The sequence below is a fragment of the Colobus angolensis genome, unplaced genomic scaffold (genome assembly GCF_000951035.1).
Source record: "Colobus angolensis palliatus isolate OR3802 unplaced genomic scaffold, Cang.pa_1.0 Scaffold155, whole genome shotgun sequence".
NCBI lineage: Eukaryota > Metazoa > Chordata > Mammalia > Primates > Cercopithecidae > Colobus > Colobus angolensis.
The window spans coordinates 2,483,323-2,506,910 of NW_012114655.1; the positions used below are offsets into that span (position 1 = coordinate 2,483,323).

A 23,588-nucleotide genomic window follows, 5' to 3' on the forward strand; every position below is an offset into this window, starting at 1 on the left:
AAAAAAAAAAAAAAAAAATATGAAGCCTGTGGCTATAGTTAGAGTTTAGGAAGTAACCTATTTAAAATGGGATGCACATAGGTTGGAGGTAGGTGAGTGAATGTATTCGGATGATAATAACTAGTCTAAGTAGAAAGAATGAAGTATGGTTAACCAAAAAATGCCTGTGGAGTGCTAGAGAGATGTGATGAGAGGACGTGTGAGTGCATCTTCCTGTGCACTATGAGAGACTAGTGACGTTGAGATGCTGACAGTGATGAGGCTGGTGGGTCTTCTCCTGTCCCCAGCCTCCAAGATGGATATTCAGAGTCCTTCCAGCTCTGATTCTCAGAGATCTAAGTGACACGTGAGAGGTCTCATTGAACATTTCCAAGAGCTGCTTCTGAATCTTTACTGATGCTGAATGGTACCCTGAGTTCATGCATTTCAAGTTTGTGCAATGAAAGTAAAATGTGAAAATGCACCCCAAAATGTGAATATGCCCCCAATTCTTTGAAAGAGTTTCTAAGGAATAAATACTAGAGTGGTGGATTTCTGCCAGCCTTCCGCCTTGATCCTTGTTTCCACTGGTATATTTCCAAGCATGTTGCAGAAGTACTTTTTCAAACTGGGGCTTCTGTGATTACCATACGTAGAGAGAATTTTAAAGGGATCCTCCAAATCATATATAGAATTTTGCATATGACTACATTTTAAAGGGTTATAACGTTGCCTCCTTAAATATGCTACTGCATGCTGACCGGAAGAATTAAGCAGATCTAAAAACCCCTTGCAGACTATTCACTCCAACATTAGATACAGAGTTGCAAAACTATACCAAATTCGCATTGTAAAAAATCACTTGCATTGTAGACACTGTAAGAAAGTAGTTAAAAAGAAATTTACTTTGATTTTTTTTCATTATTTCCTGTGACAGCTGAGGACACTCACATTTGCAGAAGTGTTTTCATTTTCATTTAGATCCCCCTTCTGTTTGATATTAGCAAAAATAACAACTCACTGTTTACATCCCATCTGTTGTTGGCGTCAAAGAGTTCTTAATGGCCATGGAATTGATCATGAAGAGGGAACAAGGAGAGTCACGAAAAGATGAAAACTATTCTGTTAAATGCCTTTGTAATTAAACTACTGGATCTGAGAAAAAAAGTACCAACTAAATTTCCATGTATTTAAAATTATTTTTTGTGTGTGAAAACATATAGCAACTGGAAATCTGTCAAGGAAATTTGTAAAAAACTTTTCCCAGTGTTAATGAAATTTGATTCATGATATTTATCTACAAGATATAAATATACAGATGGATCCCAGGTACTCAGGAGGCTGAGGCAGCAGGATCACTGGAGCCCAGTTCGTACTGGTGGAGAAAAACATTACTCATATGGTGACAAAGTACCAGGCATTTGTAATGCACAGCCAGAGTTAAGATCCCTGCTCCTTAAAAGGGGTTCCCAGACTCGTGGCATATCAGCGTCACTGGCAGACCCACTGCGTCAGCATGTGCAGCTGAGCCACGTCCCAGGTGATCAGCGATTCTTGGTGAGTCGTCATCCAAGAGCGTGTTCCTCCTGGCTTTCCCCGCCTCCCTGCTTTATGCTCTAATCTCTGCCTGAACCATTATTCTCATGACTCCTGCGTTTTCTCCTTTCCACAGGGTAAAGTTCACACTTTTAATCTGGCCTCGAGCCCTTTGCAATCTGTCCAGTCTCCCCTTCAGTCTCTTTTACATCGCAGGAACCCTCCGCTCCAGTCAAAACTCCCTATAGTTTTTGGCCTCTCAGATCCCGTGTCATTCCTGCTTCCCGCCCCCACCCCCATTTGAAACCTGAGATAAACCCTGCTCGCTCTGGGAAGCCACTTCTAACTGCCATGACACAGCACAACCTCAACCTCACTTTCTTCTGGCACTTACTGTTGCACAATTTGATGAGCATGGCATGCTGCCTTATGCTGTGATTTAATCCTTTTTAAAGGTTGAGATATAAAATAACATAAAGTATGTAAACAGTCCTGATCTTCAGTGTTCTTGATTCTTTTTTAAACATCTGGATATGCCTTGTCCATTTTTCTTTTTCTATGTATGTTTTATCTACCTATCTGTACTGAATATCATTTAAGGGTAAAAGCATGTTCTAATTTCTAGAAAGAAGCCCCACATGGCCAGCATATTTTGTACTAAATCTTTCCCTGCATTGTCATTTAAAATGTTTTTAAATTTAAAAAATTATTTGTTTTTATTTTTATTTTTTTGAGACAGTCTCACACTGTCACCCAGGCTGCAGTACAGTGGCACAATCTCAGTTCACAGCAACTTCTGCCTCCTGGGTTCAAGGGATTCTCCTGTCTCAGTCTCCCGAGTAGGTGGGATTACAGGTGTGCACCAAAAAAAAATAATGCTAATTTTTTTTTGCATTTTTAGTAAAGACGGGGTTTCACCACGGTGGCCAGGCTGGTCTCAAACTCCTGACCTCAGGTAATCTGCCCACCTTGGCCTCCCAAAGTGCTGGGATTACAGGTGTGAGCCACCGCGCCTCACCTGTATTGTCATTTTGAGTAAACACTGCTGAATTATTTGTCCTGACATTTCTCAGCAGGGAGAGAGGATGTACAAACCCTGAAGGACAGAGCCAAACATTTCATTGTGGGCAAATGCTGTGAAGGTAGAGGACACAGCTCTTGAGTGTCCATACTTGGGACTCTGGGCGCTCAGGGTGCCTGCTTTACTTGCCTGTTTCTGCTCTCATCAGAAAGCTCGGCACTATCAGGAGTGAGTACCCAGGCCAGGCACACGTTCGCTCTGCAGTGCAAGGAGCCCACGGTGGGAGGCACCATACCAGGCCCGGAGATTGACACCATGACAGACACTGCCTGGTCCGGGCTCTATGGAATTTGCAATATAATGTAGAAAAACAAACCTAGGTAAACCAAATAGCGTTTTGCTAATTCCGGTCAGTTGATTAAACACAAAAACAAAAACAGGGGACTGTTCATCCGTCTGCTTAGTGTCCACTGGCTTGTAGCTTTCTGCTATCAAGATCTTGAGCTTTGGACTTTGGCTACAGAATTGCCAAGAGGACGTTGTGTTTTTGCAGAGGAAGTCCCTCCCTTCTGCTTTATAATGTGCTTGGCCAGCTGATGCTGATACTATGCTCAGTTAATAAGGTTATCTTATCAGACTGGTGCTTATTTTCAGCAGTCTTTTTTTTTTTTTTGAGATGGAATTTCACTCTCGTTGCCCAGGCCGGACAGGCTGGAGTGCACGGCGCAATCTCAGCTCACTGCAACCTCTGTCTCCTGGGTTTAAGCGATTCTCCTGCCTCAGCCTCCCAAGTAGCTGGGATTATAGGCATGCGCCACCATGCCTGGCTAATTTTGTATTTTTAGTAGAGATGCGGTTTCTTCATGTTGGTCAGGCTGGTCTCGAACTCCCAACCTCAGGTGATCTGCCTGCCTCGGCCTCCGAAAGTGCTGGGATTACAGGCGTCAGCCACTGCACCCGGCCCAGCAGTCTTTTCCAAATCAAAGACAGCAGTGTGGGCACACAGTGTCCAAGGAGCCTCATGGTCTGCCTGTATTTCAAAGGCATATACATTGGCATTCCTTCAGCAAGAAACAGCTTTAGTAAGAAAATTCTCCAGTAGCACACAGTATCATCTGGGTTCCTGAGCTGAAATAAACTAAAAGTAAAGTATTTTGTGTATTAATCCAGTCTACTTTTTTTCTTTCAATTCTAAATCCATGTTAGAAATTGTGCATTTGAAGGCGGAAAAATGAAAGGAAGAAATATAACTAGTAGTTAAATGGAAGATTAACTAGTTCCCTGATGTGTTTCAGCTGGATACTTTTGTAAATTATATCCATCTCTGGCGTAGGGAAGTTTCAATGTGAAAAAGGATCTTGTAGCCATGAAGAAACAAGTACAGTGAAGAAGCCGGGGGCCAGGCGCATGGTGGCTCACGCCTGTAATCCCAGCACTTGGAGAGGCCAAGGCAGGTGGATCACTTGAGGGTCAGGAGTCCCAGACAAGCCTGGCCGACATGGTGAAACCCCGCCTCTACAGGGGGGAAAAAAAAAAATTAGCCAGGTGTGTTGGTGCGCATCTGCAGTCCCAGCTACTCGGGGGCTGAGGCAGGAGGATCGCTTGAACCTGGGAGGTGGAGGCGGCAGTGAGCTGAGATCATGGTGGCACTCCAGCCTGGGCGATTGAGCGAGACTCCGTCTCAAAACAGCAACAAAAAAAATAAGCCAGGGATCCTAGAAATACACAAGAAAAAGCCATACTAACCAAACAAAAATTTAAGTGGTAAGACTGAGGGTGAATTTGGAAAAATACCATGCTTTCTGAACCAAATCTACCTCAGAATTTTTTTTTTTCTCTTTTTGAGACAGAGTTTCACTCTTGTTACCCAGGCTAGAGTGCAATGGCGCAATCTCGGCTCACCGTAACCTCTGCCTCCTGGGTTCAAGCAATTCTTCTACCTCAGCCTCCTGAGTAGCTGAGATTACAAGTGCACACCACCACGCCCGGCTAATTTCGTATTTTGAATAGAGGCAGGGTTTCTCCATGTTGGTCAGGCTAGTCTCGAACTCCTGACCTCAGGTGATCCGCCCGCCTCAGCCTCCCAAAGTGCTAGGATTATAGGCTTGAGTCACTGTGCCCAGCAATTCTTTTTTCTTAAGTAAAAACAGGATGCACACTCACATCCAGTAACATGCAGTTTAAAATGATTTGACAAATTCCTGTGATTTACATTTCAGTATTTAATCAACTGCAAAAGTTAGGAAATAATTCATGGGCCTGCAGTGCTTTTGAAAATAATATTTATGACTCATAAAAATGTACATTCATAATAGTATGACATGAACATATTTTAAGAAAGTTCAAGCATATACAAGCATTGTTTAATCTCACAAAATATATTAATTTTGGTGGGAATATTTGCATTATAAAAGGGTCTTCAGTTTACCAAAGGGTTCAACACTAAGCTATTTTAAAAGTTGTAATTATTTTTTCCAATCTAAAGAGGGGTTAAGGCCAGGTGCAGTGGCTCACGCTTGTAATCCCAGCACTTTGGGAGGCTGAGGCGGGAGGATCACCTGAGGTCAGGAGTTCAAGACCAGCCTGGCCAACACAGTGAAACTCTGTCTCTACTAAAAATACAAAAAAATTAGCCAGGCATAGCGGTGTGCACCTGTAATCCCAGCTACTCGGGAGGCTGAGGCAGGAGACTTGCTTGAACCCGGGAGACGGAGACTGCAGTGAGCCGAGATTGCGCCACGGCACTCCAGCCTGGGCAACAGAGCGAGACTCCATCTTGAAAATAAAATAAATAAAATAAAAGAGGGCTTAAGACTCATGCTGTCCTCACACATGGCCCTACACAAGCTTAGGAGACATGACCTTCTAAGAGGAGTGTTCTTGAGAGAAGATGCTGGGTAGACAACCAACAAGTGTCCCTTAAAGCACACTTCAGAACAACATCCAAATATAAAATAAATATGAGGGTCACTCCTCATCTGCACACACCTGTTACATCAGGTTTTTTTTCCTTACTCATTTACACTGGAAAACATGTTATAATAGTGAACAGTTAGTTACGAATCTTTCAAAGAACTTGGAAGGGCCCCTGTAATTATTTTCTGAAACAATGGAATTATCTTATGGAAAAATCTTCCAATAAAGGAAAGGGTAAGTTTAAAAAAACTTGAATTAACTTAGAATACTTGCCAAGGCAAAAGTAAGTTGCTTTTCTCCATGTTTCGAGGCTATGAGAAAGCGGTGGCTAGCTACATGCTTTACTTTTCAGCCAGAAAATACGCACTGCTATTCCTGAGAAGATGGCAGGCAGCACAGCTGGGCTCCAGCCTTAAAGAGTCAAGCTTTCTCCTTCCTTCCAGTCCTACCTCTTTAATTCTCAGACTTCCAGTTGGCTGGATGTATACATAAATGACCTGCATGGCTAAGTAAAACATTCCAGCTTGTATTTTCAAGGTTTTCAAAGACTTGTTGCTTTTGGACAAATTAATAAATGCAAATTAGAACTTAAAATGCAGTTCTAATTTTATTTCTATTTTTGGTTGTTAAAAATCAAAACAAAACCTACACACACACAGTCCCAGCGTTTTCTCAAACAATCAACAGTTCTTTGGCAATGTTAAGAGCGTGTATGTAACAAGACTGCCGTGCTAATTAGCATAATTTATAAGACATCTAATAGTGTTGAAACAGGAAAATAACTACAAACTTGTTCGTTTGAAAGACACTGTATGTCACACTTTCTAAGTCTTTTTAAAAACTCAATTTAGTAAGTAGAAAATATAAATGAACAAATTTAATTTTTCCAGATAATAAAGGAAGTTATTCGGCATTTTTCCCAGTTACGCAAAGACAATTATCACATGAAAAATGTATAGAATGTAAGCAGTAAGAGAGTATTATGCAAAAATATCCTAAGGTAATTTCAGTATAAATTATGGGACGAGATTTATTAATAATATACGTTATGAGATCAATTGCAGTCTCACTGTGAAGGCAAAAACAAAAACCAAAACCCAAAGGGTAAACAGAAATAGCACAGTCTACCGAATACACTGAATGGTGTTTATAGCTGTATAACCAAACTAAGTAATCTTTCCCCCCTCTTTAACTTGTATGCACCGCCTGCCACTCTAGATATTATCAATCACACTAAGTAATATCCATAATAAAAACCAACCACCTTCAATCTGATCATTCTGGTCAGAAAACTGAATACAGTTTTGACCAGATCTTCGAGAAAGATTCATATACACCAAATTAACTCGTTCTGTTAAAAGGCTGCTATAAAAATACCATCATTACGAGCTATACAGAACTTCAGAATCCAGCTAAGAGTGGAGAAATACTGAATTTCTTCATTTATCTGGAGGGGACGACTGTAAACCCAAAGGTAGAAGGGCATTTCAGCATTCTGGCGTGTTCCGACACACAGAGAGCATTTCAAAGGGCGGCTACGGCCAGGAAACCTCAGAGCGGGTTCTGCCGTCACACTTGATCCCGAAGGCGGGCCAGTCTCTGAGACAGTTCATCCTGCTCCGCCGAAGCCACGCTCGTGCCCACGGAGCCGGTCTGCCCCTGCGGCAGCTCCATGTTGAGGTCGAGGCCCGCCTCATCTGCCATTTCCTGGAGCAGCATATCCACTTGGTTCTGGGGAGTGGTGAGCGTCGTCGTGCTGCTCATCGTGTCCTCCATTTGCTGCGTCTGGACGTCCAGAGTTTCAAACTGGTGCTCGAACTTGTCCATCAAGGCAGAAATCTTCTCCAGGTTCATGGTCTTCAACGTCGCATCCATGGACTTAACCACACCAGCCATCGACTTGGTCACCTTGCCCATCGTCACCGCCGTCTGGACCCTGGCAGCCACCGCATCGACTCGCGCACTCATTCTCAAGAAATTCACCGCCTGGTTCTTCTGGCGGATGGCATTTTCGGCGTGTATCCTCGCAACTTCCATGTTGCCCTTCTGAATGGCCTTTTTAATTTTGGCCTTTTCGGCCTTTTCCTCCTTATCGCATTTTTTGGCACTCCTGCTCAGTTCCTTGGCCGCGAACTTCAGGTTGAACAGGTGTTTCTCCATGTTGGACATGGTCGGACGGCTCCTGGGGGTCGGCGGCCCGGCTGAGACGTGCGCTGAAGAGACACAAGGTGAGGCAACTCCGCTCCCGGCCGCCGCTCCTTTGTTTTGGTCCCACTTCCTGTTTCTACGGTGCGCGGCGCAGGTGGTGACGTCAGAGCCCAGCGCCAAAGGCGGGGCCTGCGGGACGGACGGCGCCGGGGGTGGGGCCTGTGGGACGTACGGCGCCGGGGGCCGCGCACGCAGGGGGAGTCTGGCCGGACGCTCCGGCGCTGTACGCTCGCTTCCTGCGCTGCGTTCTACCGGGTTTTTCAAGTTGTTAACGTTATTAGTAAATTCACAAAAATTAGTGCCCACACGCACTTTCTTAGTAATCTACCGAAGTAGACAATCTGTGGCGATCCGCGTGTAAAATTACCCAAACTCCAAACTTGGCAGGCTTTATAAAGGGTGACTGGCTAGCTGGCTAAAACCCAGGCGAACATCAGCTAGGTCTTCACACTAACTAACGCTTGCTTTATTAGTATGGGTAATTTCCACTTTCTCAGGGGAACTGGAAACCATGGATACATTAAAAACAAAAGCCTTAAAACAATACATTAAAAACAAACGGGTCACTGACGCGTCTCCATCTTTGACTACAATGTGTGCTGGAGTTCTGTAATATCCTTTTATTGCATTGGGTGAAAATAACCTTCAAAACTGTGGCACCACCAAATTTATACTTTGGCTGGAAGTTCAGCTTCTAGGTGAGTTGCCAGCAGTTATCATCCAAAAATCGTCCCGTGGCTTAGTAATAAAAAGACCCATCTTTTGCTGACACCATTCTATCTTTTTGATGTTTTATAAATATCCAAGGAACTTCACTCACATTTAAGTTTGACAGGCTAAACTGTCATTTTAAATTATGCAGGCAGAGTATGGTGAGATATTAGGACCCACACCCACGGGCATACATCAAAACTGTCACTGTGTATTACGCCCTTTAAAAATGCAGGCTTTCAAATGGCAGCAATGTGTGCTGTCACTTTTCTCTCTAGAAAGATTCCTCCGATACAGCAATAACAATGCAAGAAGACCGGATCTGCCCTAATGAGCTAGGCTGAAAATGAACCCTGAGAGCGAATTCTGTTTAGAGATCATTTTAATCCAGCGGCCCACCACGTCGCTTAGCTTTCTGTGATAGCTTGCCAGTCAGTTTCACACCACAAGACCTCCTGAAGACATAGCTCTGACGTTTTCACTCTTTCTCCAAACCCTGGGCCTGGAGGCTAAACCTGCTGTGCAGCACGCTGGCTCCCTTGTCTTTCGCGCCCCTCCGCCAGTCAGAGCAAATCGCAGCATGGAAGTTGAGCATTATTTGTGTCATTTGGCCAGTGGGGAGAATGTGACTGCCGCCCTGCCCTTTGGCTATGCTATTCCTGTTGCCTGGATTTACTGTCCATGCATCTCTGCCTATTGACACCCTGCCAGTCCTTCAAAAGCCACCTTCACCATGGAGCCTCCCCAGGACTCCTCTTCTGTGTGGCCATACTACAGGGCACATTGCCTGGCAAGGGGTCTGTGCGTATAGGTCACCTGTTACAGTATGAACTACTTGGATGCAGACAACACTGATTCCTTCCCCTCTCCATGGAGCCCAGCAGGTGCTCTGCACACAGCAGCCACTGAATCCAGAAGGTGCTGCTAAATTTAATTTTATTTCAGAGGGGATAGGATGTTACCCTCGTTAGCAGCTTAGCTATGGTTTCTTTTTGCCACTCAAAGCCGTAGAACCCTTTTTCCAAATGGAAGTTTTCTAGAAATGGAATATACACAACCAAAAAAAAAAAAAAGAAAAAAAACAGGGGCTTAGGCCCCCTACTCTGCTCACCCTCTATTCCACTCTTTCCTTCTTTTAGGTCCTGGTTTTTCTTGGAGTTTGCAAACAAGTTTCTTGTCTCGCTTCCATGTCATGCTCTATAGTTTTCTTTTTTCTTTTCTTTCTTTTTTTTGAGATGAAATCTTGCTGTCACTCAGGCTGAAGTGCAGTGGCATGATCTTGGCTCACTGCAGCCTCTGCCTTCTGGGTTCAAGTGATTCTCCTGCCTCAGCCTCCCAAGTAGCTGGAATTACAGGTACATGCCAGCACTACCAACTAATTTTTATATTTTTAGTACAGCTGGGGTTTCACCATGTTGGCCAGGCTGGCCTCGAACTCCTGACCTCAGGTGATCTGCCCACCTTGGCCTTGCAAAGTGCTGGGATTACAGGCGTGAGCTACTGTGCCCGGCCCATAGTTTTCTTAATGACAAATTCTGACTAGGTGAGATGGTTTGGAATATAATCATGAGAGACTCAGACGATGATAATAATGACAATTAACATTAATAAAGTACTTATGCACCAGACATTGTTCTGGGCACTTTACATAAATAAACTCATTTTAGCTTCGCAAACCCTATGAAGTAGATACTATAAACGTCTTCAGTTCACAGGTAATGAAAGGGAAGCACAGAGAGCTAAGAAACTTGCCTGAACCCACACATTAGGTAAGTGTTAGAAACCGGATTCCATGGATATATTTGGACTAGTAATAAGGCACTGGGGAATCCAATAAACATGAGTTAATAAGAATAAAATAATGATCATCATGTAGCCTAAAGAAAGAAGTTGATTTCCAGCTGTTTTTTTGAGAAGACAGAGTTGCATTGACTACACAGTTAATATGAACTTTATAAAGTGTGGATACTGACTGGGCATGGTGGCCCAGGAATGTAATCCCAGCACTTTGGGAGGCTGAGGTGGGTGGATCGCTTGAGACCAGGGGTTCAAGACCAGCCTGGCCAACCTGGGGAAAGTCCGTCTCTATTAAAAATACAAAAATTAGCTGGGTGTGGTGGCGCATGCCTGTAATCCCAGCCACTTGGGAGGCTGAGGCAGGAGAATCGCTTGAACCAGAAAGATGGAGGTTGCAGTGAGCTGAGATTGCGTCAGTGCACTCTAGCCTGGGTGACAGAGAGAGACTCCTTCTCAAAAAAAAAAAAAAAAAAGTATGGTTGCTAAAAGAAGTTGCCATCACCTGATCACCTGAAGCTACATTCCTTGAATGATGACACCTCCACTTCCTGCGCTGGAGAGAAGGGATAGGTGGAGTTCCAGAAGCCATCTTCCCAGGGAGACCAGGGTGGACTAGAATTCTGAAGAGAAGGCTATTCTCCTCTCCCTGACAGTTCCCCAGCCCTGCCCTCCTCTTATCAACACCCCAGCCATTTCCATGGTGTTCAGTAGGATCCATAGCTAGCTGCTCTCATGTTCACATTTCCAGGGAGAGATTTGCTTCTGAGCTCCAAACCCATATGCCTGGCTGTCTCCTTGGTGCTGGGCGATTTGTGGTCCAAGACTGTTTGGCAACTCTTCAAAGTGACTGAACTCAGTCCTTTCCCCCAAATATGCTCATTCCCATTTACTACTGGCACCTCCATCTACCTCGTCACTCGAGTTGGATTTGGCAGAATTATCTCTGACCACCGTGGTATCTATATCTGCATCTACCCTGGCTCTAAGTTTCTTCCATTCTTTATATTCCATTGAGGTTGACGACCTTCAGAGTCTGTTTCAGCTTGGTGTGCTTTCTCTTTCTGTGTATCTAGCAAAAGGAAGATTATTTTGGTATTATTATTAAAGGAGGTTTTGCTCCTACCACCATGCTGATTGTACCTGAAGACGTTCTGGACCCGATGCAGATGTGAAAACAGAACATACAGCTTATAATGACCGGAACTGTTACGCAACTACCACATTAACATTGAAACCTTACAAGTCCCATAGCCAGATTTTCTCTTAGTGAAAAAAAAGAAATTTTTGATTAAAGTGCAGACATTTCTAGAAAGCTGCGAGTCTTAATTATTTTTATCATGACATGGGGAAGAAAAATATGCTATCATTTGGCACATCTGGCTGATTTCTTACTTTGAAATAATACAAGTGGTTAAAATGAAAATAGTTAAGCAGGACATTCAGTTTTACTTCATTGGAAAAGAATCATTTGCTAAGTCTGAAGTCACTCAAAAAATAAAGAGAAAATAAAAGATATGAAAAATAACTTTCTCATGTGTTAAACTATTTCTGGATTCTCATCGGTATGTTTCTGGTGATTTTGAAACGTTATACCTCAAACTAAGGGCTCCTCCTCACTTACCAAAATTTGCATTTTTTGCATACATTTGTATTTGCCTAGCAGCAGGCTTTCCTATTAGATAGATGTGACACGGTGACTTTTGGTTGACTACCTATACCTGGTACTATTCAACCTCTGGAAAACAAGATACACCCAATACATTTCTGTTGAATGTAGGAATATATGAATGCAGCCAAGGAAATGGCACTGGATACATATTCACTTGGTGACCATTTTGAGGAATACATTACATATATGTGTATATATAAAAAATATATTCCATACATATATATTAATTACACATATTATGTATTAAACGTATGTATACATATTTTCCCCTACATCACCTTTTTATTTAGGAACACAGCTAGAATTAAAAACACTGAGACTCCTCAAGCCTTGGGAAATTGCAAAGTCACTGTCCAGGGCTGGGTGTGATGGCTGACGCCTGTAATCGCAACACTTTGAGAGGATGAGGTGGCCCAGGAGTTTGAGGCTGCAGTGAACTACGATCACACCACTGCACTCCATTCGGGGTGACAGAGCAAGATCTTGTCTCAAAAACAAAGTCACTGTCTCTCAAAATATGTTAACAACAGCAAGATGTCTAGAACCCATCTCTACAAAAAATAAAAAATAAAATTTAGCTGGGCATGGTAGCATGTGCCTGTAGTTCCAGCTACTTGGGATGCTGAGGTGGGAGGATCTCTGTGTCCAGGAGTTCGAGGCTACAATGAGCTTTTATAATCATGCCACCGTACTCCAGCCTGGCTGACAGAGTGAGACCCTGTCTCTCTGTCTCTCTCTCTATATATATATGTTAAAATGATGTCAAGATTCAAAAATAAAAATAAGAAAGAGAAGGAAATAGAAAAGCAGCACGTAAACATAATTCCACATTCCTCCATCTGCAGTTTATTTATTTATTTATTTATTGAGACAGAGTCTGGCACTGCTGCCCAGGCTGGAGTGCAGTGGTGTGATCTTGGCTCACTGCAACCTCTGCCTCCCGGGTTCACGCCATTCTCCTGCCTCAGCCTCCCAACTAGCTGGGACTACAGGTGCCTGCCACCACGCCCGGCTAATTTTTTGTATTTCTGGTAGAGCCGGGGTTTCACTGTGTTAGCCAGGATGGTCTTGATCTCCTGACCTGGTGATCCACCCACTTCAGCCTCCCAAAGTGCTGGGATTACAGGCATGAGCCACCGTGCTGGCCTGATCTGCCGTTTAAATGCATGGTTTCTTACTCCTCCTGGTGATGTGGTGAGTTAATACTGTTATGAGAAACCTAACTTCCGTGTTAGTCGAATTTGGCAGTCACTCATTTAGCAACAGTGATTTTCCTTCTCCTTCTCTACACTGAACAACTTATCACTTGGACAAGCTGAAAATGAAATCTAAACACACCTGTCCTTCTAAGGATGGTATAGGATGTCTCTCTTTTCTGGCCTCAATTTCCTCATTTATAAAGCTGGAAAAATAAAGGCCTATGATCTAACTGTAATAATACCTCATCAGGTCAGATCATCAGAGAGGGCCACTCAAAACTGCTTAACTTAAAAAAATCCCTGAAACAAGACTTACTAAGAGAAAAAAAAGTGTTATTTAAGTGGCGTTTTCCTGGCAGTTTGTAATGGATGTTTGCAAACATCGTGAAGACCATGTAGAGCTGACACAGCAAAACTGAGAAGGCTGACTGGCCCCCCCGCCCCCCTCCTCTCTCTCTCTCTCTTCCCTCCCTCCCTCCCTTCCTTCCTTTCCTTCAGGGTGTCACTTTGTCACCTGGAGTGGCATGAGGTACCTCTGTCTTAACTGGGCCCATTTCCCTCTGACTCCTCTAGTTGGAGAAAATTTTGTAGGAAGAAAATCTACTCCTTTGGTCAGGTTCCTACAAACTAACGTACAAACTCAAGCAGTATGGCAGGGAACCAAATGTGAAATATTGTTAGGTCTATGAAACACACGATATATTCCTCTTTCCAATCTGTGTTCCTATTATTTGTTAGCAGTTTTTATTATTTTTTTAATTTTCAAGAAAAGTGTACTCTCCTGCACACAGCATTTTGCCATATCTCACAGCTGTCTGGTTGACTACTGGGAAACATAGTTGATTCTGAAAACATGCTTCTGGATGGAAAATGATTTTACTATTACAAACCTGAAGACAGAAGGACAGGATTGCATCTGGCGTAATACGGTACAAATCCCACCTCTGCAGGAATATGGAAGCCAGTTTTTCTTACTTAATTTTTATGTTTTAACCTGAACATTAAGCTTACGATCCATAAGTTAAAAATAGCGAGGCCAGGCGCGGTGGCTCACACCTGTAATTCCAGCACTTTGGGAGGCTGAGGTGGGAGGATCATGAGGTCAGGAGATCGAGATTATCCTGGCTAACATGGTGAAACCCTGTCTCTACTAAAAATACAAAAAATAACCAGGTGTGGTGGCGGGTCCCGGTAGTACCAGCTACTTGGGAGGCTGAGGCAGAAGAACTGCTTGAACTCCGGAGGCGGAGGTTGCAGTGAGCTGACATTGCGTCATTGCACTCCAGCCTGGGCAACAAGAGTGAAATTCCATCTCAAAAAAAAAAAAGATTAAAAATTAAAAAATAAATAAATAAAAAATGAAAATAGCGAATGTACAAATTGGCCAGTTAATTTTGTTGCACATTAAAATCTTCTCTCGTCCTCCTCATGGAGCACCTTCTATTCGTGATGGGAACAGACTGTGAGAAGCCAGGAGGTTTTCCCAGGGCTAGTTTGCATTGAGTATGGGTAGACGGCCGTGGAGGGAAAAAGCATTTTTCTTCTTCATTGCTGTTCCTGGGGATGTGTGTGTGCAGCTGACTCACTCTTACCCTTAATTGATACTGTGATTTATCTGCCTCAGACCCAGCTTTTTCTTAGCACCATGTCTCAATTAGATTAAGTTTAAGGCACAGGTGATTTAAAATGGCCATGGCCACAGAATGGAGAGCACTGGTTCCAACAACCATGTATCCTGAGAACCTTTCCATTTATTTCATTTATTTATTTAGAGATGGAGTCTTGCTCTGTCGCCCAGGCTGGAGTGCAGTGGTACGATCTTGCTTCACTGCAACAGGCGCCCGCCACCACATCCAGCTAATTTCTGCATTTTTAGTAGAGACAGGGTTTCACCGTGCTGGCCAGGCTGGCCTCAAACTCCTGAGCTCAGGTGATCTGCCTGCCTCCGCCTCTCAAAGTGCTGGGATTACAGGCACGAGCCACTGTGCCCGGCCCTGAGAACCTTTCAATTTAAAATCTCTTCAATTCTCGTCTAACCCACACACTTCATGTACAGTAAGGAGTCATTAGCCATTAGTGTCCATGGAAGGCAAAGTTGGCCATTTATTTTCATCAAGGAATAACTGCAATGAAACTTTTTGGCCAAAACATAAAGATTTGTTTTTTTTGTTTTTTTGTTTTTTGAGATTGAGTTTCACTCCTGTTGCCCAGGCTGGAGTGCAATGGCACAATCTCGGCTCACTGAAACCTCCGCCTCCCAGGTTCAAGCGATTCTCCTGCCTCAGCCTCCCGAGTAGCTGGGATTACAGGCATGCACCACCACACCCTGGTAATTTTGTATTTTTAGTAGAGATGGGGTTTCTCCATGTTAGTCAGGCTGGTCTTGAACTCCCGACCTCAGCTGATCCGCCCACCTCGGCCTCCCAAAGTGCTGGGATCACAGGTGTGAGCCACCATGCCTGGCAACATAACGATTTTGTTAGTTTAGGCTAGTGTCTTTAGTTAGGAAGCAAAATGGTATTAGAAATCAAATATAACTTAACTTGGTGAGTCCTACTAGAAATAATTTATTTTTAACATCTCTTTATTTCTTTCCTTTTTTTCTTTTCTTCTTATCTATTTATTTTTGAGACAGAGTCTTGCTCTGTCGCCCAGGCTGGAGTGCAGTGGTGCGATCTCAGCTCTCTGCAACCTCCACCTCCCCAGTTCAAGTGATTCTCCTGCCTCAGCCTCCTGAGTAGCTGGGATTACAGGTGTGTACCACCACTCCTGGCTAATTTTTGTATTTTTACCAGTAAAAATTTTTAAATAATTTTGTATTTTTAGTAGGTGAAACCATATTGGTCAGGCTGGTCTTGAACTCCTGACCTCAGCTGATCCACCCACCTTGGCCTCCCAAAGTGCTTGGACTACAGGCATGAGCCACCATGCCCAGTCCCTTTTTTCTTGTTAGTGACAGGGTCTTGCTCTGTGGCTCAGCTGCAGGACAGTGGCACAATCACAGTCCACCATAGCCTCAAACTCCTGGGCTCATGGGATCTTTTCACCTTGGCCTCCCAACATGTTGAGATTACATGCAGGAGCCCCTGTGCCTGGCCTTAACACCTCTTTAGAATGTGAAAAATCCTATAACAAAGCAGAATACTTCTTATCACTTTTGTATCTTCATAATGTACCATAACAGCATTTAGTTTCTTCTGAAACAGTCAACACCCTAAAGTCACTCAACAGTGAAACAGTCAACACTCAAATAGTCAGGAGTCGAAAGGAGGCCAAAGATGACTGTTTTTAAAAGAAGTGCTAACTTTACAATGAATCTGAACTAAGTCCCCAAACCCCAGGCCACATTCTCGTGCTGTGTGAACCAGGCCACACAGCAGGAGGTGAGTGCCAGCCAACAAGCAAAGCGTCATCTGTATTTACAGCTGTTCCCCATCAGTCGCATTACCGCTTGAGCTCCACCTCCTGTCGTATCAGCGGTGGCATTAGATTCTCATAGGAGCACGAACCCTATTGTGAAGTTTGCATGTGAGGGATCTAGGGTGTGTGCTCCTTATGAGAATCGAATGCCTGATGAGCTGTCACTGTCTCCCATCACCCCCAGATGGGACCATCTAGCTGCAGGAAAACAAGCTCAGGCTCCCACTGATTCTACATCATGGTGAGTTGTATAATTATTTCATTATATATTACAACGTAATCGTAATAGAAGAGCACAATAAATGTAACGCACTGGAATCATCTCGAAACCATCCACCCCACCACGGTCCATGGAAAAACAGTCTTCCATGAAACCAGTCCCTCGTGTCACAAAGGCTGGGGACCATTAAACCAAGTCATTAGATATATCTGAACTAGGCTGAGCGTGGTGGCTCACGCCTGTAATCCCAGCAATTCGGGAGGCTGAGCCGGGTGGAGAAACCGTCTCTACTAAAAAAAAAAAAAAAAAAAAAAATTAGCCGGGCATGATGGCACATGCCTGTAATCCCAGCTACTTGGGAGGCTGAGGCAGAATTGCTTGAACCCAGGAGACGAAGGTTGAGGTGAGCAGAGATTGCACCATTGCACTCCAGCCTGGGTGACAAGAGCAAAACTCCATCTCAAAAAAAAAAAAAAAAATCTGAACTAAAATATAACGTATGTTTTCTTTCGTTAGTTGATGGAGTTGGGCTACAATCTTCCAGTTCATACCTATATTCCACAAACATTTACTGAGTTTCAGGCCACAGGATGAACAGTATGGGGTATAGGTAAGTAATTCCCTATGCAAACCTGATGCATTTGTAACATTCCATAAAGCAGAGGTTTCTGTTTTCCCCAGAATTTCTTCTCACGGAAGCATCCCCGCAACTGGGAAGCAGAGGTGCTCACAGATCTTCCCCCATAAATTTGATGAATGAGGAATTCTAGCAGGCATTTCTTTCTTTCTTCTTTTTTTTTTTTTTGAGACAGAGTCTCACTCTGTTGCCTAAGCTGAAGTACAGTGGCACGATCTTGGCTCACTGCAACCTTTGCCTCCCAGTTTCAAGCGATTCTCCTGCCTCAGCCTCCCGAGTAGCTGGGATTACAGGCACGTGGCACCACGCCTGGCTAATTTTTGTATTTTTAGTAGAGATGGGGTTTCGCCATGTTGGCCAGGCTGGTCTTGAACTCCTGACCACAGGTGATCCACCCGCCTTGGCCTCCCGAAGTGCTGGGATTACAGGCCACTGCGCCCGGCCCTCGCAGGTATATCTTTTCCAGGAACCACAAAGCTGTCTTCAAATAATCATGATTAATCTTGCCCTAAGTATAATAAATTGTAGCCGCGACTAACATCTGAAAAACAATACTTCATAGTAAATCTTAACATATTTGTAGGAGAAAGTGTATTTTAAGATTAGTTTAGGGGTTAAAAGAGAACTGAAAGCTTATGAAGGCTGCGGTGGCTCATGCTTGTAATCCCAATACTTTGGGAGGCCAAGGTGGGCAGATTGCTTGAGTCCAGGAGTTCAAGACCAGCCTGGGCAACATGGCGAAATCCCGTCTCTACTAAAAATACAAAAAATTAGCTGGGCATTATGGTGCACACCTGTGATCCTGGCTACTCAGGTAGCTGAGGCGGGAGGTCACTTGAGCCTGGGAGGTCCAGGCTGCAGTGAGTTGTGATCGTAGCACTGACTCCAGCCTGGGCGACAGTGAGACTGTGTCTCAAAAAAAAAAAAAAAAAGCAAATTCCTCAATGTCATTTACGTGAACTAAATCAAAGAAAGAAGGACAAAGTGCATTCAACATGGCTCTTGCTCACTGGAGGCCTTGGGTGCCTCCTCTTCCCTGCAGCTGCCTATGACTGTGTACATGACTGAATATGTCACTGCAGCATTCCCGAATAGGTCCGCCCAGGTGTCCTGTAGATCATTCCAGGGAAGAAAGCTAACTATGGGAAGCACGTGGTCAACAAACGGTAACGAAGGGAAGTCTGAGGACTCCTAGATAAAGAGCTTTCTCAGAGGGGGTGCCCTAGACACCAAATACACGGATTTGCTCAAGTCACAATGTGTTTCAAAGGAACAGCTGGAATGAGAAACTGACCTTTGCATCTGTGTTCACCTCCGCAGAGTCTCTATTTTAAAAGAGATCTGGGATGTCATTAAACATGTTCAATTGAGGTTAATAAAACATTTCCTTTTTTGGCAAAATGATCTGTTAAGTCTTGTCTATCTTAGAAGATATATTTAGTCACTGCATGTATCTTGGCAGAAAGTCATGGCAAAGGAGTTTCTTTCTTAGCAATGACTGCCTGCCTCAGTAGCTGGATAAGGAATCTTTCATTCTTTCTTCACAGAAATAATGCAGAACACTACATTTTCACAGATACGAATAGAATGAGAAATACGAGCATCCCATGCACTTAATCATTGTCACATGAATACAATTGTAAGTAAATGGAAATTCTATTTGTGTGGAGAGTTCCTTAAGTCCGTTAATATAATAATAGAATAATGCTATAGTTCAAAGGTAGCTTTTGTTGATATCATGGATCTAGTTATTATGTGATCAAGGGAGTTTGGTAAATAAAGATATTTAATTCTAACTGCTAATGCATGCACTACCCTAAGAAAGGTTTTACTTTCTTCCTTTTTTGAATGCTTTGATATGAAATTATCCAAGAGCAGCTTCCTTATACCTCAAGTTCCATTTGAAAAGCTTTAATTACATTCCTTGATATTGTGAACACATTATTATTGTTCCCTGGGACGAAGGAAGTGCTTACACAACGCATGGTTACAGCTTTCACTTTTCTCTGAGCTAGAACACCTCTGCTCTAAAGGAGGCTGTGCTGTAGCACCGTCCAGCCCCTCATTCCTTTTTCTGGCTGAATCATATTCTATTGTTGGGAGACACCACATTTTGTGTATCCACTTGTCAGCTGATGACACTTGGCTTGTTTCCACTTTTTGCCCAATTGTGAATACTGCTGCTATGAAGCGATATTATGCTTACATCTATCTGAGCTTTAAAGAAAAATTTTTTTTTTTTTTTTTTTTTGAGGCAAGGTCTTGCTCTGCCACCCAGGCTGGAGTGCAGCGACTTGATCATGGCTTACTGCAGCCTCGAAATCCTCCTCCCACTTCACCATCCCAAGGAGCTGGGACCACAGGTGCACACCACCATGGCCCAGCTAATTTTTCTTTTTTTTTTTTAGTAGAGACGAGGTCTCGCCAAGATGCTCAGCCTGCTCTCAAACTCTTGGGCTCAAGCGATCCTCCTGCCTTGGCCTCCCGAAGTGTTGGGATTACAGGCGTGAGCCACCATACCCAGTCAAAAATTAATTTTGTATACATAAGAATACTGGGCTATGAATAGTAGAAGGAGCAGAAAAAGAACAGTGATAACACAAAAATCAATTCATGTAACAAGTTTATGAAACACCTATTATATGTTTATAAATGTAACAAGTTTATGAAACACCTATTATATGTTTATAATAGGTATTGTTCTAGGCACAGTGGTAAATAATAATTTCACGTCAATGGTGCACAGAAGTGCATTAGCCCATCATAATAAATAGTTTACAAAATTTGGTTAGATTTAGTTGTTCATTCATGTGGTTCAACTATTGAAAGGAAGGAAGTAGCGATATACGCTATAACTTCTCATATTTATATGTTACTGTGTCAGGCACTGCATGGAGAAGAACAACTCCAAATCCTATGGAAACAACTTAGAAATTGCCTGCCAATTTCCACAAAGATGGTTTTTTAAAAGAGATTTTTAAGACATATTTTCAGTATGGGAACTGTATTTTGAATCAGTATTTTTTGCTTCTCGATTTCATTTCTTCTGCCTCTCTTAAACTGATTTTAAAAAAGACAAAGTAAGTACATGCACAATCTGAAATGCTATGGATCTCATACCGCATCCTGTCAGCAGCATCCCCACACTGTCACGATGCGTGGCACATGGATGAAACATAATACATCTTACCCCCTTGGTATTAAATAAGAAGGCCCTGAAATTAGGCGGACTCGAATGATCAGCAGTCCCCAAATTAATTTTACTGAAGTGTCCAGGTAAAGCTCTCACAAGCCAGTTGCAACAGGGAGTCTTGATTAAAGTGCACAATTCAATGACTTTTTTGTTGCATATTTAAAGTTGTGCAACCATCTCCACAATCCCTTTTAGAACATTTTCATCACTCCAAGAGGAAACACTGTATCGATTAAAGCGATTCCTCATCCCCCAAGTCCACCTGGCTCCATGCAACATTAATCTACTCTGTCTCTATAGATATACCTATTCTGGACATTTCATATAAATGAAATGATACCATATGTGGTCTTCTGTGTCTGGCGGCTTTGACTTAGCATAATGTTTTCAAGGATCATCCATGTTGTAGCATGCATCAGGACTTCACTCCTTTTTGTAACTGAATAACATTCTATTGTGTGAATGGGCCACAGTTTGTTTATGCATTCATTGGCTGATGGGCATTTAGGTTGTTTACACTTTTTTTTTTTTTTTTGTGAGACAGGGTCTCATTTTGTTACCCAGGCCGGAGTGCAGTGGTGCAATCTTGGCTCACTGAAGCCTCGACCTCCTGGGCTCAAGCAATCCTCCCACCTCGGCCCCCCAAGTAGCTGGGACTGCCAGTGTGCATCACCATGCCTGGATACTTTTTCGTAGAGAAGGGATTTCACCATGTTGCCAAGGCTGGTCTCAACTCCTGAGCTCAAGTGATCCACCCAGCTTGGCCTCCAAACTGCTGGGATTACAGGTGTGAGCCACCATGCCCAGTCTGTTTAAACATTTTGATTACTATGAATATTGCTGCTATGAGTATTTGTCTAGAAGTTTTTGCGTGGATGTATATTTTCAATTCTCTTGGACATACATTTAGGAGTGGAATTGGTGGGCCATGGGGCAACTGTGTTTAACGTTTTTTAGAGCTACCAGTTGGTTTTCCAAACTGGCTGGACTATTTTACATTCCCACCAGCAGTATAAGAGGATCGCAATTTCTCCACATCCTCAGCAACACTTGTTTTATGTGACTTTTTGGGCACAGCCATCCTGCGGTTATGAAGTGGAATGTCACTGTGATTTTGCTTTGCATTTTCCTAATGGCTAAAGATGTTGAGTGTCTTTTTGTGGCTGATTAGCCATTCATCTATCTTACTTGGGAGATGTCTATTTAGATCCTTTGCTGATTTAAAAATTGGCTTACTTATGTTATTACTGAGTTGTAAGAGTTCTTTATGATTCTAGATACAAGTCCTTTATCAGATGCATGATTTATAAATGCTCTTCCCTTTCTGTGAGCTGTCTTTTCACTTTCTTGAACCATAAGGACCTCTATATGTACATAAAAAGCCATCTTGGACTGCGTGTGGTGGCTCATGCCTGTAATCCCAGCACTTTGGGAGGCCGAGGTGGGCCAGGAGTTCGAGACCAGCCTGCCTAACATGGTGAAGCCCCAGCACTACTAAAAATACAAAAATCAGCTGGGTGTGCTGGCATGTGCCTGTAATCCCAGTGACTCGGGAGGCTGAGGCAGGAGAATAGGTTGAACCTGGGAGGCGGAGGATGCAGTGAGCCGAGATAGCGCCATTGCACTCCAGCCTGGGTGACAGAGCCAGACTCTGTCTCAAAAAAAAGTCATTCTGGCTTTCATTTGACAACTAGCTTCAAGATATGAAGTGGATGGAGATGGGAAGTTGATGAGAGTTCCTTCAGAATCTGAGAAAAAGGATGTCCCTGTGGCAATCTCCTTCTTCAAATGCATAGGTCCATGCCTCATTCATCTTTGTCATTCAGTGACTGGCAGTATCTAGCATGCATCTAGCATTCAGTGACTGGCAGTATCTAGCATGTTCACAGAATGCTTGGTGAACTTTTCATCTGAAGTAGTCTCTCATAATCTTTAGGTTTAAAATTTGAGATCCTGGATCAATCGATCCTGGATCAATCGAGTAATAGTTAGTATTGTGTAGTCTTGTGTAATCTTATGTGCCTTTACTTCCTCATCTGCAAAATGAAGATAATGAACTCATTGGGTTAGTGTGAGGATTACTATGTTAGCTCATCTAATGTGCATAAAATGTGCCTCCACATGGCAAGCTTCAACAAATATGAGCTGTCTTACAGCCACACTTGGGTACTAAGCAATACAGAGCACACATCTCTTTATTATGATTATTTTTATTATTATTATTATTTTTAGAGTTTCACTCTTGTTGCCCAGGCTGAAGTGCAATGGTGTGATCTCGGCTCACCATAACCTCCGCCTCCCAGGTTCAAGTGATTCTCCTGTCTCAACCTCCTGAGTAGCTGGGATTACATGCCCGGCTAATTTTGTATTTTTAATAGAGTCAGAGTTTCTCTATGTTGGTCAGGCTGGTTGCGACCTCCCAACCTCAGGTGATCCGCCCACCTCGGCCTCCCAAAGTGCTGGGATTACAGGCATAAGCCACGGCACCCAGCCTATTATTATTATTTTCTGCGACAGGGCCTCACCCTGTCACTTAAGCTGGAGTGCAGTGGCATGATCACTGCTCAATGCAGCCTCGACTCTCGGGCTAAAGTAATCCTCCCATCTCAGGCTCTGGAGTAGCTGGGACTATACAGGTGTGTGGCACTACGCCCAGCTAAATTTTAAAAAAATATCTGTAGAGATGAGGTCTCAACATGTTGCCCAGGCTGGTCTCAAACTCTTGGGCTCAAGCGGGTACTCCTGCCTTGGCCTCCCGAAGTGCTGGGATGACAGATGTGAGCCACCTGCCTGGTGGGACACACCTCTTCAATAAATCTGAAACTGTACCTCTGTGAATAGTAGTACAGTACTTAGTGCTTTTCTGAGTCCCCTGGATTCCTTGGAAGTGTTTCAAAGAATTCAGCAAACAAAAGTATTGTTAAAAAACCTCACACACATACACAAGTGTCTTACGTTTCACTGTCATTTGTAGGGTACTGTTGATTTATTAACCTGTGCTACTATGTAACATTATTCTGTAAGCTTCTTCTGATCACAGCTTTACATACGTATTTTTCTTTCTTTTTTTTTTTTTTTGAGA

At 43.2% G+C, this 23,588-nt stretch overlaps 2 protein-coding genes across 2 annotated transcripts in view; both read right to left on the reverse strand.

The window, feature by feature from the left end:
- Positions 1-23,588, reverse strand: part of GNAL (guanine nucleotide binding protein (G protein), alpha activating activity polypeptide, olfactory type) — a 146,585-nt gene that overhangs the window by 25,682 nt on the left and 97,315 nt on the right. The window lies entirely within an intron of this gene.
- Positions 4,711-8,217, reverse strand: CHMP1B (charged multivesicular body protein 1B). The gene has a single exon (XM_011936618.1). It carries the CDS (start codon positions 7,619-7,621, stop codon positions 7,022-7,024), a length of 600 nt encoding a protein of 199 aa, XP_011792008.1. The 5' UTR covers positions 7,622-8,217; the 3' UTR covers positions 4,711-7,021.